At 35.8% G+C, this 19,263-nt stretch overlaps 3 protein-coding genes across 7 annotated transcripts in view; 1 reads left to right on the forward strand and 2 right to left on the reverse strand.

The window, feature by feature from the left end:
• The window catches only part of LOC118743389 (PDZ domain-containing protein GIPC3-like), a 169,779-nt gene that overhangs the window by 119,509 nt on the left and 31,007 nt on the right, over positions 1 to 19,263 (forward strand). The window lies entirely within an intron of this gene.
• The window catches only part of LOC118743392 (polyadenylate-binding protein 2), a 95,561-nt gene that overhangs the window by 21,920 nt on the left and 54,378 nt on the right, over positions 1 to 19,263 (reverse strand). The gene's annotated exons all lie outside the window — the stretch shown is intronic.
• Positions 9,543 to 13,679, reverse strand: LOC118743391 (PDZ domain-containing protein GIPC3-like). 2 transcript variants are annotated; one of them, XM_036476027.1, is made up of 2 exons: positions 13,577 to 13,679; positions 9,543 to 11,198 (listed from the first exon to the last, which is right to left on the reverse strand). In XM_036476027.1, the coding sequence occupies exon 2, from the start codon at positions 11,128 to 11,130 to the stop codon at positions 10,096 to 10,098; it is 1,035 nt and encodes a 344-aa protein (XP_036331920.1). In that variant the 5' UTR covers positions 11,131 to 11,198; positions 13,577 to 13,679; the 3' UTR covers positions 9,543 to 10,095. The 2 variants fall into 2 exon arrangements, with proteins under 2 accessions (XP_036331920.1, XP_036331921.1); XM_036476028.1 differs by lacking the exon at positions 13,577 to 13,679 and adding an exon at positions 13,439 to 13,550.

Consider the following 19,263-nt stretch of genomic DNA (forward strand, 5'->3'; position numbering starts at 1 on the left):
AGTATATTTGGGTAATCCCTCAAGGTTTCGAGGATAATCGTAACAATATTTTACGAATGCATTCGTACTATTTACTAAAGAATTTCGTATGATTTCTTTGTTTTTTTTTTTTAAGAAAGTTTTGTAAAATGCACAAAAATTCGTATATTTAACGAAATTATTTTCGTAAAATCTGCGGTTGTTGCCTTCATATGTCACACTGTAAAAAACATAGTACGAGTTATCACACAACATTCTTATTCTATTTTGATCGTAAATTTTAAGCGTTTGTGTTTAGCAAAATGTTTTGAAAAAACGCTTAACATTAATGAACTAAAAATAAAATGAAAGTGTTGTGTTATCATTTGAGCTATGGTTTTTATAGGTCTGTGAGTATGCGTATACTTACGGTGACCATATTAACCAACGTAAAATAAAGGACATTTTTTCAAATTAATTTGCGAATACGTACATAAAACTTGTATGATAAAAGTACCTTAACCATATCGTAATTTAAATCAAATATTTACTAGTTAATTTTATTATTTAACTGAACAAGTTCCCCTGACGCAGCGAAAAATGAAGCCAAATCCTTTTTAAGGACTTCGCCATCCTTTGCTACCAAAATGCGTTTACCATAATTCATACTGCACGACGAAGCCGGCACAAAGTGGTTCAAAATTGAAATATAATGTTCATATTCCACCGAAGCCTTCATTTTTCAACCAATTTTTACTATAAACCAAAACAAAAATATTTATTTTGGTGAACATTTTTTATAACATTTCAAAATTTTATTTTGTGTATTTTTTTTTTGTTTTGGGAGAACGATACAATTGTTTTCAACTAGTTTTTGTTAAGTAACATTTATTAACTGGAACTGGAGAATAAATTTCCTTCAAACTTGCTACTTTTTCTGCACTTTGCACTAAAAAATTAAATATAAACAATCAAATAAAAATTCAGAAATCAGGCTCAACTTGGTAACTGTAAGCTTTCATTAAAAAAAAAAAAATAAAAATTGATCAAATTAAGTGAAAAATGAAGGCTCCAGTGAATTATAATAATAATAATAATAAACTAGATCAGCGTTTACACAATATGTTAGTGTTTGGCCGAGCTTCTCCTCCGATTTGTGGCGTGCGCCTTGATGTTGTCACACAAAGCGGAGGGACCTACAGTTTTACGCCGACTCCGAACGGCGATTGTATTTTTATGAGAAGCTGTTTTTCATGGCAGAAATACACTCGGAGGTTTGGCATTGCCTGCCGACGGACGACCGCTGTTAAGAAAAAACCTTTTCCAGTGAATTACGAACACTAAATTCCAGTTTTGAACCACTGTGCAGCAGTGGTTTATTGTTCTCTTTCAGTGGAACCGGAAACTCAGCGAGCAACACGATCCTGGGCACAACTTTCCCTGTGCTTTATAGATTGTACAAAGATTACAGATTAAATAGAAACCCGTAAGTGCGAAACAAACTGGCGAAGGTTTTCATTTTTCTTATTCTGTGTTTAAAGATTTACCTCTGCAGAGCGGATTTAAAGGACAGTTTAAGAAATAAAGGACAAAAGGCGTCCTTTATTTTGAAAAAAATTATAAAGGACAGGGGGTTAAAATAAAGGACGGTCCTTTAAAATAAACGACGGATGGTCACCGTACGTATACTTTCCATCTGTAAATAAAAAATGAAATATTTTCAAACTTGTTTAAAATATCCGAAAACGTGTACAGGACAGCTTAGTTTTAATTGAAAACAAGTAAAGAAGGTATCAACTATTGTCGTTCCAACTTTCTTTAAACTACCTAAACGTCTATAACATTCTTATTTATTGTTAAGAGATTGTTGTAAGTATGAACTTGGAGTAAATTAACGTCTTCAGTTATCAGAGTTTTCGTATATCCAAAAATTACCGTTATATGGGAAACCGGTGAAATTGTAGTACGATTTGAATAATTTTCAACGAATTGCTTTTTCGAACAAAGGTTATTAAATACACCAAGTTTAGTAGAAATTGATACATCGGTTACCGAGATACACATTTGTTGGCATAAGTGGGCGGCGCCATGCCCAAAATCCAAAAGTTTATAATAATCTAATTTTCAGCTCAGTGGTCATTGTAATAATCGATTTTGAGTCAACTAGCTTCAGGCGTTACTGATTTATCGCAGTTTTCGTATTTCTGTAAATTTACGTTAAATGGTAGGTGGGCGTGGTTGTTGCCCGATTTCGAAGATTTTCAACAAATTTCTTAGCTAGACCCTAAGCAAGACTCGTACCGAGTTTGGTTAGGATTAGTGAAGCGGTTACTAAGATAATAGTATTTCATCATAAGTGGGCGGGGTCACGCCCCTTTTCCAAAAATTTCGTAACAATATTATTTTGTACCAAGATTCTACTTCACATACTAATTTTCAACAACTTAGATCCCATATTTACTGAAACATCATAGTTTTTGCATTTTTCGAAAATACCGTTGTATGAGAAGGTGGCGTGGTTATGTCCGATTGCGCCCATTTTCAATAGCAACCTACCTTGGGTGAAGGGCAACCTGTATTCCAAATTTCGTTGAGATATCTCAATTTCATTCCGATCATTTGTGTATACATTTGTCTATATCTATCTCGATTCCTTTAGGCTGTTACAAACAACCGTTAAGCGACCAAAGTTATAAAATACCCTGTACACAGGTGCGCTCGGGTATAAATACGGGTATAGGCAGATAAATGCACTATTCATACGCCCATAGTTTTATGGTGAATTTGTGTTACCAAATTAAAATATTGTTGATTCTCTTTCACACTGGAGTACAATTCATACAGTTTAAAATTAAACAAATATTAACGATTTTTAATTTGTATTCCAATTGGAGGCCGCTGTGGTGTAGTGGTTAGCCGTGCACGCTACCATTCAGCATGGCCTGCGTTTGAGGCCAGTTTCCGACCAACATCAAAAAACAAACACTATTATCCAAAAGTAAATTGCAAAAAGAAATTAGGATATCAAGGGCCTCATTTCTGGTTTCGAATAAGCAGACGAAATCAGGATCAATCTGAAAAAAGAATTTATTTTAATGAAAGAAAATAAATAAGAATGAGCTTTAGTCATACCAAACGAAAACCATCAGGCAATTTGTATTGCGGTCAAACATAATAAATATTTGTTTTCGATTATTTATTCTCGGTGTCTCGAATGCTGGTCATATCGAGCCCTTACCACCAAAATAACGTAAGCGACATTTTTTTCAAAATTTTCTTTTTGATGCAGAAATATTCCTAGAGCATCTAGATGCATTTCTGCATTAAAAATAAAATTTTGAAAAAAATGTCGCTTACGTTATTTTGGCGGTTAGGGCTCGATATGTACGCGTTGCAGTGCACGCGCACCAGTGTTTGATATTTTTCTGATAAGCCATTGCATGGAGATCATGAGTCAATGTTCTATATGCAACAATAAAACAACAACAATAAAAAGCTACAAAACAAACGCAAAAAAAACAGAACTTAAAATATTCGTATATTGTACGAATTAAAAAAAAAAATGTTTCTGCATTAGTACTTATACGAAAGTATTTAATAAATACAACGAATACAGAATTGCAGATTTCGTATATTTTAAAACCACACGTAAATATTAAGAATCAGTGTTGCCACAACATTTTTTATTTTTTATCAAAATCACCGGAAAAAGCTACCAAATTCAACAAAAAATTGCCAAACTTATTTTATGTGCAGAACTGTACAAAACATATCGAGACCTAACCGAAAATAAAAAATAACGTAAGCGACATTTTTTTCAAAATTTTATTTTTGATGCAGAAATATTCCTAGAGCATCTAGATGCGTTTCTGCATCAAAAAAAAAAGTGAAAAAATTTCGCTTGCGTTATATGTATATCCCAAGATACCCACCTTTTCAGGCAATCAGCGCTCCATTCACCTAAAATATTCACAAACGTTTGTTGAATTTTTTTTTTAATATTGAACAAAGCTTGAAATTTGAATTTACACGAGTTCTGTCAAAGAAGGAACTATATTTTTATTAAAAAAAAAAAAAAAAAAATAAAATAAAAAATTAAAATAAAAAAAAAAAAAAACAATAATGCTATAAACCTGTCAAAATATCGTGCGCCCGTAATTATTTTTATGTAAAAAAGTGACAAGAAAATATATAAAAAATTTAACGCTTGAAGCAAAGCTTTCGACTCACACATAGTGAAGCCCCCCGCTGAATGCCGTAGCTTTTTGAACGAGAACATACAAATCTACGTAGAATTCTACTCACATGTATGGTTGCCGGATATACCGGAAAATTGATGGTAATTTCAAAGCTGAAGAACTGACAGGGTAAAGGTAGGACCATCGATGCATAGATTTGCATAGGATTTTTCAGATAATGTTTCACAAAAAAATATGTTATTAGCAAAATTGTACAAAGTTAGAAATAAATTACTGCAACTGAGCTAATTATGTTTCTAACGGAACGTTTTGGAGCCATTTCAATTATTTGGTCAAAGTCTTTTCTCTTTTTTACACAATTGGAATGATGTTTCAATGTACTACAGATGTCAAATTGGACTATTTATACATCGAATGGAAAAATTTCGATGTTTTTCCGACATCCCTAGATTATGTTGGCTCTTAGTTTATCTCTCATTTGTAGAACAACCCGTACATACATACATATGTATGGATTGGATGTGTTTCTGTTCTTAAAAAATTTGGAAATACCATAATTTTGTTTGTATTCCAAGTTAAAACAGATGTGACTAAACCTATTACTGAGCCACTTTGGCCTTAGAAGCTATTATGAAATTGGAAAAGTACTAATTGAGCCGGTTGGGGGAATTCATCTTTGTATGCATGTGATGAATGCCTGTTATTAGTTAACAAACTGGAATTCTTAACTTATTCATATTTCAGTTTAAAGAGATCGAAACAGATTTTCCAAATGAAATGAAAATATTGTTTAAGTTAGAAATATGTAAAGTTTTGATAGTTGAAATTTTAAGAGCACACTTTCAGAAATTTATTTTTACAACGTCCTTTGAAGATAAAGTTATTTAAAGTTGACTTTAACCGGGATGCCGTTCTCATTGAAATTGGACTTTAATCATTAAAGCCTGCTCATATTTTTTCTATAGTTAAAAGGCAACGAGTTTAACCGATATAAAATAGTAAAAATATGTTGAATTTTTAAAAGAAGCATTAAACTTATGCCGATAGATTTGTATTTTCCTTGTTGTTGCAACACATTTAGAAATCTTCTTCTTCTTCTTCTTCTTATTTGGCGCTGTAACCGCCTTAGCGATTTTGGCCGAGTTCAACAAAGCACGCCAGTCGTTTCTTTTCTATGCTAACTGGCGCCAATTGGAAATGCCAAGCGAAGCCTAGTCCTTCTGCATCTGGTCTTTCCATCTGAGTGGGGGCCTTCCTCTTCCTCTGCTTCCACCAGCGGGTTCCGAGTTGAATACTTTCAGAGCTGGAGCGTCGGTGTCTATTCGAACGACATGACCAAGCCAGCGGAGTCGCTGTATATTAATTCGCTGCACTATGTCCATGGCGTTGTAAAGCTCATACAGCTCATCGTTCCATCGTCTGCGGTACTCGCCGTCGCCAACGCGTAAAGGCCCGTAAATCTTCCGCAAAATCTTTCTCTCGATTACTCCAAGAGCCGCCTAATCGGATGTTGTCATTGTCCATGCTTCTGCGCCATATACCAGCACGGGCATGATGAGTGACTTATAGAGTGTGGTTTTCGTACGTCGAGAGAGGACTTTACTCCTGAATTGCCTACTCAGTCCAAAGTAGCACTTGTTGGCAAGAGTGATTCTGCGTTGGATTTCCATGCTGACCTTATTATCGGTGTTAATGTTGGTTCCCAAGTAAACGAAATTCTCTACTTTCTCGAAATTATAACTGTCGTGACGTGGGTATCAAAGCGCGAATGTGCTGACTGTTTGTTTGATGACAGGAGATACTTCCTCTTGTCCTCGTTTACCACCAGACCAATTCGCTTTGCTTCCTTATCCAACTTGGGAAAAGGCAGAACAGACTTTGCGGTTTTTGTTACCGATGATATGGATGTCATCGGCATAAGCCAGCAATTGCACGCCCAGACTTCAGTGAGCCCTTAAACCGAATAAATCGGAGTGGCCCCACCGCAGCTCCCTGTCTTTCTGTCGTGACCCAAGGCTCCACTCGGATTGGTTACCGCATTTCGCACATGGATTGCTCATGTTGCCCAGAGTGCGCGAACGAGGACGCAAAGAGACGTGATTGAGTATAGCCGTGCAACTGTAACTGTATGCGCAGCAGCACAACGACTATACCCCATTGCACTCCACATTTAGAAATACTTACATACATAATATTTTCAACTTGGCACCACTCCCTGTGTGGAGTCAAAAAAGTTGGTGGAAGTCGTAAAAAAGCAGAGTTTTCTATTCGCTTGGTGCAGCTCTCAAGAAAAACGAAAAATTCATGTAAAATGACACATAAGAAATGGAAAAGAAATTTCCTTCTATCAAAATTTCCTTATTCAGTATGTAGCGCTTAGGGAGAAAAAATGCTCCTACATTTAATTTTTCAAGAAAATTTACAAGTACTTTTACAAGCAACAGAAATAATGAAAAATATTCCTTCTGATTTTACTTGAAGAGCTTAAAATACAATTCTTTTTCTTTGGAAAATTAAACACCTTAATTTACAGGACATATGCATACATACATACATACATACATACCATAATAGTTCCTGAGCTGTTTCTAAGCGACATTCTGGTGGAATTTCAGAAAAATCTAGATCACAACAATATTTTTTAGTTGTCGAAAGTCTAGTGGGTAACCTTGTGAATACAGATGTATGCATACTACATATGAACGTACATACATATCTACGTAGAGATATTGTGTGCAATCTTGTCTAGTGAAAAATCCGATGGAAACCGCCATGACGTTTCGCACCATTTCGACTACACTGCAAATTTGTCTGACGAGGAAAAAATACAAGAAACAAAAACAAGTCCGAGAAGCTAAGTTTCATATTTGCGCCATTCATCGCATAAATTTAACACAAATTAGTCACGCGAAAATATTGTATGTACTCGTACATAACTTCTTACTTGCAAGCTTTTCGCAAAAGCGCATCAATGAACTGAACTTGGCGAGGAAATGCCCGGCCATGCCAACGCCTACGTAAGGAAATTTCGCGGGACATTTGGCCAGGCACCAAAAAAGCGAGGCAATTATGAATCGCGCCAAATACTATGTAGTTAAAAATTAAAAAGAAACTAATGGTGTTTTCGTTGCCTTTTGATTGCCCCTTTCTCTTTTCGTGTTCGATTCTATAATAAAGGCAAACGATGAGAAAATTTTGTGTTTGTTTCATAAAATGTCACACTCTTGTCAGGCAAGAAAGGCACATTCTCTGCCTTTTCAAGCTTTGTCAGGTTGCCCTGAAAACCCGATGGATACGTGAGCTAGACCAGAGCTTCGTAAAGTGGGTTCCGCGGAAGCTAAGGGTTCCGTAGAAAAGTCACCGGGGTTCCGTTAAATGAATTTTGGTCTGAATAAGCACGGCGGTCGGCAGTCGGTTTGAGTTGCTCACAAAGAAAAGTTCTATAAATAGCATGACCTGCGACGCAATTATCTATTTTCAAATATGAACATACTCGTAGTTGGAATGAATGCCGAACCTACACGGCCGGCAAACAGTATTGGCACAGCCGCTTTTTTACAATATATGCAAAAATTTTTATTTCAATATTTTTCCGACAATTTTTCATAAAAATATAGTTCGTTCCACAACAAAAACATTAAAATATAATTTCTAAACTTTGTGCAAAACTCGCGAAAATTCAGCAAATTTTCATGCAAAATTTCAACTTGTTAATCAGATTTTTTAGAAACCCATTTAATTCTAGTATAAAATATGCGAGTTCTGAGTGAGTCAAATATCGCATAGATTTTTGAGAATTTTTTTGTTGAAGGTATTTTTTCCATATAATAGCTGAAATACAATGCCGGCGAACGGCGAACTCACCACAGCGAAATTCGCGCTGTCAAAATTAGAACACCCGCAAGCATATGAAATTGAACACAGCCAAAGCGAAATGCGAAGTTCGCTTGGCGGCGTTTCATGGCGATAGATTTATTTCTATCGCCTCCCTGGGCGATGACAGCTGTGCGTGCTAAAGGTGGCCGTATTTGTTTTTTGCTTTCAAAGTTTTAAAAGAAAACAACCTGAACACGATTTTTTTTTGTTGTTTGAAAAATATAGTTGTGGATTCGTTAAATCTGGCTTGAAACCCATTATTTATAATAATCTTTCTTTGTTTTACATTTATATTTGTTATCATTTCCTCATTTCTAAATATGGTTTAGTTTTTTCTAAATATGGTCACCCAAATTATAAAGGCGACCAAATGGGATCAGCTGTTTTCGCTACCGCTCTAATTCTGTTTAAGTAGGCGAAATAGCTGGGCGAACGGTGAACGACAGCATCGCCCAATTCGGCGAAGTTTGCCGTTCGCCGGTATTGTATTTCAAGCATAAAGTATTTTCGAAAAACTTTTTTGTATGGAAGGGACTGCGGGGGAAAAAAATTGCCAAAAATCAACGGTAATTCGTAGCTACTTAGAACTTCCACTTTAATTTTTTAAATATTCGTTAATCTCCATTTGAGACAAATTGTTTTTAATCTCTTCAATAACACCAATGCTTTCCCGTAGAGACAAACCATTGGTTTTAAATTTTTGTATCCAAGCAGAAATGCAATTGAAGTTACGAATTAAAAAAAATCAAATCTGTTTTTATCTTATTATTTGTAAACATTTCTAAAAAAAAACTCTAAGAAATTGTCAAGCAAAAATTTATTAATCTACTATGGCTTGCTTAAATTTGCTTGTGAAGAGTACAACGCACCCTTGTTTTCAACAGAAATTGCCATTATTTCGGATTGAAAAACTGCGACAGCAGGCTGTAAAATATCAGATGTCAAAACTCCTTGGACGCTACAATTCACACACACGAAATAGTAGCAGTTTATTTCTTTCCCGTTTCCTTGAAAAGGTCCGTAATAGATTTTTATACATTGAAATAAGCAAAATAAGCATGATCGTTAAAATAAAGCTTGGAAACCCTGATAAAACAATAATTAATGACAGTGAAGCTGATTCATTCTTCATATTAATATTTAAAATATTTATACTATTTCTAGTAAAAGTTTTTATTCATATTTAAATTAAACTGCCTTCGATTTTTAATTATTTGATGTGGGGTCCTATAAAATGAAAAGTATTTGGTAAGGGTTTCATCATCTTAAAAGTTTGGGAGCCCCTGAGCTAGACAACTACAAGACACAAGACAAGTAATATCAAACACATTTTGCGCCGGGGAAGGGCATTTTTTGAAAGAAACGAAAAGAAAAAAAGAAATAACGAAAGCTGCATATAGAATTGGGCATTTTAAAAGAAAAAAAAAACACAAAACAAAAGCAGAAACGAAAACTTACCATAATAATACAATTTTCGAAAAAAATAATGAATAAGTAGAGGTTTGAGTGTAAATATGTATTGCATTTGGGGTTTTATTTGTATTTTTACATGTTCCGTTTAAACATTGCTTCCTCTTCACTTCTAGCTGTAAATATACGCTTTTAAATTCTAAAACATTTTAATTATCTGGTATAATTAAACGAATAAACGAATAAATATTGTATATTTATATTTATATGCATGCAGTATATGTATATGTATATAAATTGGCAGAAACAACTTATTTACGTACAAATTTGATTTTCTTGAATTCACGAATGTCATTATATTTTTAATATAATTAACATTAAACAATATCGATAGGAGTACATTTACTACGTATGTATGTATAACTAACAAAATGCGCATTTAGTATAGTTTTTTTTTTAAATAAATACATTGATATGCCACCCACATTTTCCTAAGTAGTGAAAACAATACCTTAATTTTCATATTAACAAACAACACTATTTCGCAAATAATTTTCCATATCTAGTTCTTTCATATTTATTAAATTTGATCCTATTGATTCACTTTTCATCCACCCCATTCCCTCTCTTACTACTTTTGGACAATTCATTTTTAATTCTTTGCCGTCTTTCGACGTCTAGCATCCGTTATAGCACCCCACAGTTCGATAATGAAATCATCGGTGAAGCCGAACGACTCCAAATCGGAATTATCGATAGCCTCCGCAAAGTCCATTGAATTGGATTTGTTTGCGCCCAGATCCCATATTTGCGTCGCCAACTCTGTGTCATTTATGCCCATAAACGATTCCAGCAAATTATTGATCGCCTCAATGCCCGATTGCGTAGATTCGTCAAACTTGTCCTCGATCTCCACATTGCCGTTCGCCTTAAACCGCAATGTTTCCTTGCCGCTGCCGTAGCCACGACCAGATGGCGCTCTCGACTGTGTGCGCGGTCCAATACCTTGAAATCCACTCTTCATCGGTTCCACCAAACGCAACGTAAATGTTGTGCCCGTGGGTATATCCTTCAGCAGTCGCGCCACCTCGTAATGTCGTTTTCCCACCATGGTTACCTCATTCAATTTCTCGATGTGATCGCCGACGCCGATGTGTTCGATGCGGTCAATTACCGAACCTTCTTTGATGCGTTTGATGAATGCATAGCCGGCGCCATTATCCGTTATTGTAAGGCCGAGCGCATCTTCCGATTTGATAATCTCAATCTCCTTCGGTCGCCCCTTTCGATGAGCGAATATAAAATCGTCCAGGCCGATTTGGCCGCCCAGCAATTTTGTCATATCTACTTTGTGTGAATTCAGGGTGCAGAAAAGTATCTCTTCCACGGGTATATCATAACACTCGGCGATTTTCTTGTAGAGTTCTCGTACGCTCGCAAAGCCGGTTATCAAGCCCGTGGGGCTGCCGTGCGCCAGTTGACAGTGAAATATCAGTTGAGGCTTGGGAATGTATGGGTCTATGCGGGAATTCGCGTTGGTACCATTCATTGTGTTGGTTTTGCCGTTAGCCGATGTGTTGTTGTGGTCGTTGTACGTGTTGGTGCCAGCGGCGGTGGAAGAAGAGTTAGCGGCAAGTTCAGAATCTGTTCTACCGAATTTCGGACCCTTTTTCGTAAATAGCGGCATAGCGATATGTCGAGGAGATATTCGATCTCTGCTGGTTGCTTCTTGTGGAACGTACTACTGAATCAAATCTGTTTGTGGAAGAAATTTTAGATACGATTTAGAAAAAAAAAACTGCTCCGATTTCATTGATAGAGGTACATTTGTTATTATCAAAGCCACCTTTCCCGGGTTGAGTATTATACAATGAAGTTCATGAATTTGTAGGTTATTTATGTGAATGTAATCCAATAACTTTGTTTAGGCGAAAGTAGTTTATATGCTTATGAATTTTAATTAAATAAACTAAACTGTTTTTTTCTTGGAGCGAAACGCAGATCCCGAGGTAAGCGTGGGGTGAAAAAAAAATTAGGCATATGTACATATGGTATGCTCTGCGACATAACTATCGCGGCGGAGTGGGGTAGTGCCCTCAGAGTGGGAGAAAGAGGGGCCACCCAAAGGGTGGTGGTCTCTCTCTCTCTCTGAGTAAATTTGTGGATACTCTCTATGAGTTGAGCAAAGCGTATCTACTTTGACCTGGTGACAAAGTGGTCTGCAAGAGGTGGAATCGCTGTTAATCCTCGAAAGACGGAACTCATCTTACTGACAGGATCAAATACTTGGTATGGATTCTATATGGGAAGCTGTCGTGAAACCTAATATTGAGTAGAAAGTGAACAAGACATCAGTGACTTTCTACCGCAGCAGGAGGATAATTGGCAAAGTAGCCCGTAATGTTTTTTTGTGTTCTCCACAACGCTGTTTAGAAAGCTAAAGCGGGTACAGCTTTACTCTTGGGCTCAATCCCACTCTGTCAAAGAAGTTAGCTTAGCATAGAGCCCGTCAACATCGTAGGTAAGGCGCTCAAGCCCAGCAGGGGAATACCTGCACTCGCATTCAGTGGCAGCTGATTACATACTTTCCAGTCAGGCTTATATGGATATCAGGCCATAGTGATACTGGGGGAAGGCAAGCTCGAATTAGTTTCGCGATCGCTCTTGGACCATGAATCGGGTATCCTGGTCGAAAAGCAGAACATGTGCAACTGCAATGCCACGCCAACCGAATGTAAACCGCGACCAGCTATCGGATTTTCTTGGGTTCACAAAGTCGCCATTCTTAATTCTGGTATTGACAGGACGCTGTCCGGTGGATGTTCACGCGTTGAGACCTAATACCAAACAGCATCCCCATGTCACAGAAGCTTAGAGGATGATGATGAGGAAACATATCAGAAGTTCCGCTTAACAGCCAGGAAGAGATCTCCGAGGCCTACCGAGGGCGACCGTTAAACAAAAAATCGTTTTTGATGTTGCTCACAGCAGAAACGGAATCTGAGTAGTACGGAGAAGAAGTACGCACCTCACGTACCACTCAGCTTCGGTGGTCGCCATAACCACCAGCCTAATTTAATATGGTATGAAAGTTCTCCTGGGAGATGTAAGCTTCAACTGCTGTCTTCTGCTACTATTTGTAAATAGTGGTGGTTTCCGTCTTCGGCTGATCCATTGTCCCTTGCAACATCTCACTAATAGTGCAATAAAGTGATCCTTTAACTACCGCTCTTATACCATTTTCGACGATTTTTTTTAAGTAGGAACGCTTTTTTTAACTAACAGAATTGGGACTTGGAAAAAAACCACTACTTCTCTTCTACCTTCATTCAAAAAAGGTTTGGCGTACCAAGCCGTTTCGCGCCATATAGGTACAATATTCAGGAATTTACAGGGCTCATATATTTAGTCGACAAAGCAAAGGTATGACGCATGGAAATGCAAGCAGACACACCGGAATATGCTTTCGATTACGAGTGAACCATTGAAGATATATGTAGATTTCTGTGATATTCGTGTACGAATAACTATGACTTTTTGATTTATTCGGCATTTGTTAGTTTGTAATAAATTTCCGGCAGGGAGTGTCGTTTTATTTATTTAAACACTCCAGAAAATCACGCACATATAAACTACTTTTTCATGACATGAAATGCAAAAACACTAGAATTACCCAGAACCATTTTCTACTTATTTTTTAAAGCCAATTTTATTTTTTTAATTTTTTGCATTATTCTACGAGATGATATGTTTTATATACACATGTTTGATTTAAATTGCATTTTGGTTAGTTTCATCATAAGTGCAATTACTGATTTGTTTATCTTTCACCGTGACAACGCGTGTATGGATTTGTAGCAAGTGCTGTATGTGTATGTATGTATGTATGTAAGTATGTATTTACGTAAAATTAGTAACTACATATAAACGATTCATTATTGTTGTAGATATAAAAAGTACACTTATTTATTTATTTATTTAAACGCAACACAAACGCCAGTGATTTATTGAGCTTTTCATTATGCGAAATTGCTTCTAAGAGTTTCACACTTTTCTTATATCGCAACATTAGTTTCTGTTGCATTTAAGTATTCAATTTAATTACACATGTAAAAATAGATATTTGTACGTACAGCTTGCCGCAAATAGCACTTCTGGCATTAAAATTTATAAAAATTGCTACATCGCTTCGTCAGCTTTTTATGAAGTTCTTATCTCAGTACGCGCGCATTGGCGATAAGATTTCATAGAACACAGGCGCAACAAGAAACGCTGTGTGTGATAAGCGCACCCAGGTCTCACTCACTCTCAACTTCAGCGGCCGATATTCATATACATACATACGTATATTAGGGTGCGGCTTATTTTTCAAATTTGATTTAGAAAGCAAGACTCCCGTTCGATAGGTTCATTTGGTCATAGAAACGTGCTCTGCTCAAAATCGGATTATGGAGAGACGTACCTCAGGAGCCCCAAAGTTACCCCATAAAAGGTTTATAACTTCCAAGCATGACGAGAAATTAAAATCCATTGGCTGATATGAAACAAGTAAGCTCTTTTTACTGAAACATATATGGGCAAATCCTAGCGTTGCGGAGGTTACGTTCGGACGTTTCTTTTAACCTCATTTTTGTTGTTGGTATTTCCGACAGGGTAGGAGTGTGATGTAATGTGGAACGATTTTCCGTCATCCCTTGCCAAATTTGGTTTGGAGACAAACCGGTTTCGGCGTTGTGCCATCTTCAGTGTAATTTTTCGTTCAATTCACATTTTTGCCGACAAAAATATTATAAGTAAGAAGTTTGAAGGTTTATAGCAGTACTTATGCGATCAAAATGATGGAAATTTGAATTTAAGTTAATATCGGTGTATTTGCCTTCGAAATTTATTTTCGGACCTTACTGAAAAGGCAGGCGATTTTGATATGACTTTCGATAGTCAACCGATTTGCGCAAATTGTAATGCATGGAGAGCACAATCTACAAAAATACTTTGAAGAGAAAATAATGAAGTTTACAAAATGTGATAAAAAGTTTGCAAAGGTTGGATTAACTTTAAAACAATCGTATATGTGCGTTCGGGACGTTACGTTACGGACGTTACTCTTTTTTCCGTTGAGAAAATTGCTTTATTTAAAGCGATCTTATTGTATTTTATTAAAAGATATAGTGATTAAAGCCAATGCTATTTAGAGCTTTGTTTCAAGTAGTAGGAGGGGCAAACCAGATGTCTCAAATAAATGTGAAAAGAAATATGAAATAATATAATATGTTGTACTATGCTTTTTTTGACAGAAAAATGAGAGAATTCGAAATGCATGCATTTTTTGCGATTTTGGTTGACTATTTCTCGGATTCGCCCATGTACATAGGTACATTTTCTTATTCTATGTGAAATTTAATGAATTAGCGTCTCTTGAGACATGTCTTTCCGTTATGCGAGGGAGTCCTGCTTTATAGCTTAAAAAAAAAAAATTGTTTACATACAAATAAGGCGTACACTAATGTACATACTTATACTTATATACACGCATATGTATAAACATAGAAGTATATGTTATGGTTTGTTACTGAACGAAGCCGCAATATTACTTGCAGTTATTCATATATATCTACATAAAAAGTACTCAAGACAAAAAACCTGAGTAAATACTGGTGAGGGCTGGCAGTTGTGGCAACCCCAAATGGGAGTGGAATGCATTAAGGGGTATCATTGATCGTGCGCTTAGTTATGTAAAATTGTATTGGCAATAAATGACTTTAAGCTCGATATAAAATCCAACAAATTCAGGGCCGAAATACACTCGGCAGATATATACTCGGAGGTTTGCATTGCCTGCGAGGGGCGACCGGAATGGTAGGGCGCATTCAATGCCACTCAGCAGAATAAACTCCACATATTTTCTAAAGGCTGGTTTTCAATATGTCAAATTTAATGGTATTTGTCGTCAAATGAGTGAAAACACTTTAGGGCTGTTCAGGATGTTGTGGAAATGGTCTTGGGTTTGCAGTTGGAATTGCATTTGCAAATTTTATGCTTGCTACCATGGCAACCGTGTGCATTTTATTGTTGTGAAATACGTCGAATATGCAAATGCAAGAGCTTATGTAAAATATCCTGAACTACCCTATTGTCAAGTGGGACCAAAAACGGTCTATCGATTGATTTACAGCGCAACCGTACCTGCCGTCCGTTCGTATCAACTGACGTGTCAGCTGCCACGGTCTACGCTTTTAATTATATGAGCAAAAATTGTACAACTGAGTATGCAGATGTCCTCCTGCATTCATTGTAGATGACAAACTAAAAAACTAGCAATATTCTTTCACCCATTTCAAACTTTCTCAAAGACACATTATTGAACTTTCGAATGCCAATAACTTTGAAACCAAAGGAATTATTCAAACCTTTCTTTTACATAAACTTAGATTTGACCATGCCTAATCATTTTAACTACAAAACTCAGGTGGTTTTCTGTTATTTAATGGGCAATTGTTTCATATTTTAGAAAAACTGACCATATGTACATATGTACACAATCAGCCTCATTGCGTAAGTCATAAGTTAGGCTAAATTGTACGACTCGACAATATTGGCATTGGCCAACTGTCGTACTGAAATAAGTAAACGACGAAAATCGTCGAAAACTATGCAGTGCTGCCAAGTTTTTCCATTTTAATACACTAGTCGAGTTGTAATTTTAGGCAATGGCATGCAATTTTCGATACGATTCGACTCGCGAAAAACGACTTGCATTCGACACGACTCTCGCAATGAGGCTAAATATGTATGCTATAGCTTGTCTCGCAATACCGCGTATTGGTTACCACGTCTCAATGGTTGCCTACTCTATCAATTTAATTGCAGTAGAAGCTCATGTTTGGTAAGTTCAGTTAGAAATTCTTTCAAAAGTTTGTAAGGGTTTTTGCTCTTTTCGGACTACCTTATACGTGGTATTAGTTGCGTTCCCCAGCTTTTCTGGATAAAATCTGTAAAACTGTCAAAAAGCAAAAGAAGCCAGAGAAGCCAGTCTTTCGAGTTAGGGAACGCAATTATCGCATTTGGCAGATACGAGGTATTACGCGGCAAGCGATAATATACACTTTAAAACAATTTCGCACCATTCTCTTACAATTCTATTGATACATGCCACTTTTTGCGAATACCTTCCTTAGATCTCTTTCCGTATTGGAAACCAAACGAATTTCAATGAAATGCACGCTTCCTGATATCTGCTATTATTTTTAAATTGATTTTCCTTATTTAATTTTTATGTTATTAATTTTTTCTTCACAAGAAATTTTAATCTCAAAATATTCAAAATTGATATTTTTATTGTCATGCTCATAGATTGATCAATTGCTCATAGAGCGATATCGATAATTTTGTAGATTTTTGTTTGAAAAGGCAATAAACCTTGCCACCATTTCGGTGACTCATAAATGGGATATTTACTTATATACACATGTACATATGTACATACATATACTAGTATGTTAGTAGATAACAAATTTACAATCCTTGTGGATATATGTACACATTAGATATGTATGAAGAAGTATTATAAAAGGCTAAGAAAAAATTAACATCTTAATAGTTCATGCAAACTCAGATATCTATGTTTGTATGCATATGTATATGTAAAAGTATAAGTTTATACTAAAGTTTATGTACGCAGGTATGAAAAAAACTCGTAACTTCTACAGTTTTGGTGTTTCCATTCTCAAATTTTTACAGCGTACTCCATAAAGTTTGACAACTATTCAGGTTTTAAAAAAATAAAAATCAAACATGATGAAGTTAATAAAAAAAAAAATAAATTTTTTATCTAGGTGAATTAAACACTGCTAAAATTTTCGAAAATGTTATGATAAATAAACTTTGGTGTAGTCACGTTAGAAAATTCTCAAACATCAAAAACTCCATAAGCCAACGCTGCCCATACCTGGTCTGAAGGCAATACTCATAACATTCAAAACTTTGTAGAGCTGTGTTGCTACAAGTGAAGATTTATGTTGAAAATGGTTTTATAAAAAATCCTTAAATTAAGCGTTTATTGCATTTTTCCGTAAGATATTTAGTAAATATAATTTATGCTATGTCTCCATTGAGAGATTTACCTATTAAGATTTGATAAATCCAGTTGCTAAATCACAACCGTCTCCATTGCCACAACGAGATTGTTTGACGCTAACATTTTTAAAAAGTTTACGTTTGCTTATGCATGATTTTATAAATACAGTTGCGGACATGGAAATATAAGACAAATAAAAAAGGGAAGGTGCCTGGAGCGGAATTGCATTTTGTGAATTCTCAATATTGTTGGCTTCTTATTTGTGATAAATATGTATGCATAAGTATATAGAAAATGTAACGAATGTTACCATACTCCGAATCAATTTCCCGAATTTATGAAAAATTATCAAAATGGTAAAGAACAACATTTGCGGAAAAAAGGGCTGTTGAGGAAATAAACTCTCTTCTTCATAAGAGAGAACCGCAAATCGCATCGGGGAGCTTTGGCATATAATGAAGACCTAGCTAGCAAATATGACTGCCAATATGTATATTTCTTAAGTCGAATTGAGTGCTAGAGGAAGTTTGGTGCAATGTTATCGCAGCAGAACCATTACTGAATTTTGTAAATTTTACGTTGCAGCGCGTAAAATAATAATATGTAGTAATAATAGTTGGCGCTTACACATATGTATGTATGCTAGTGTTTGGCCGAGCTTCTCCTCCGATTTAGACGTGCGCCGACTCCGAAAAATGTTCCTTTAAGACTAACCAAAATATAAAAAGTCGCCTAAAAATATTTACGAAAATACGAAAATGTTTTTTTTAATCGGCTAGATTTCAATGTCCGCAACTGTATATTGAGAATACAAATGCCATTTGGCGTATGGCATGTGAATTTGTGGTTGCCCCCACAACAACAAATTGTATTTATTGATCAATATTATTGAAGATTTAACGAAGATTTAATTTAAATCTACTGCCTTTCGATATTGAAATTTTATAATCTCGAAAGATTTAACGTTAAATATCGGCAGATGGTTAAATCTTCATTAAATCCCCCAATGGAGACATAGTATTAGAACACTTTCGACGAATAGAAAGTCGGGAGCGTAGTTACAATAATAAAATAGTAACAAGATGAAACATAATTCCTTGGCTGTTGCTTGCTAGAAAACCTCCAAGGCAAATTTCACAATTACAGGATTGTCTTGCGATTCCAAGCTGTTCCAAAATCTAGCGTTATAATCGCGACGAATTGTAATGTTACATAGTAAGTAAGGGAACGATCCCCTTTTTTATTAATGTATGGTATACTAGAAACATCATCTACACAAATAAACATTTTAGGTGCGTTCCAGCCATTTTTGGGCTAAAACCTGTAGATCTGTCAAAAAGCAAAATATCTCTTACAAGAGAGAGCAACGGAACACAAAAAAAAACTGTATTGCATTGCAGCCATTTTTCCGGCAAGTATGTAAATATCAAATATTTATTTACAAAACTATTTATTCAGGCAGGCGCCAAAAATCCTTGGGCACAAAATTTTACTTACTTCTTAAAATATTTCGTTATTTTAGTGCTTCTATTCTGCTAAAAATATTTGCTATAATTTGCTTGAACTCTTTTACTTGTTATTTACGAATGCAACAAATTCGGATTAAATCCTGCACCTTCTAACTGAGAGTAAGTATATTTTACTCTTTGGAAACGGGTCTCGGACTAAGTAAATCCTGCAAAACCTGAAAATCTTACTGCTGCTGGAACGCAACTATAAATAAATACAAAAAATGTTAAAGCAAAA

Source organism: Rhagoletis pomonella, unplaced genomic scaffold (assembly GCF_013731165.1).
Source record: "Rhagoletis pomonella isolate Grant_MI unplaced genomic scaffold, Rhpom_1.0 Rhpom_scaffold_00007, whole genome shotgun sequence".
NCBI lineage: Eukaryota > Metazoa > Arthropoda > Insecta > Diptera > Tephritidae > Rhagoletis > Rhagoletis pomonella.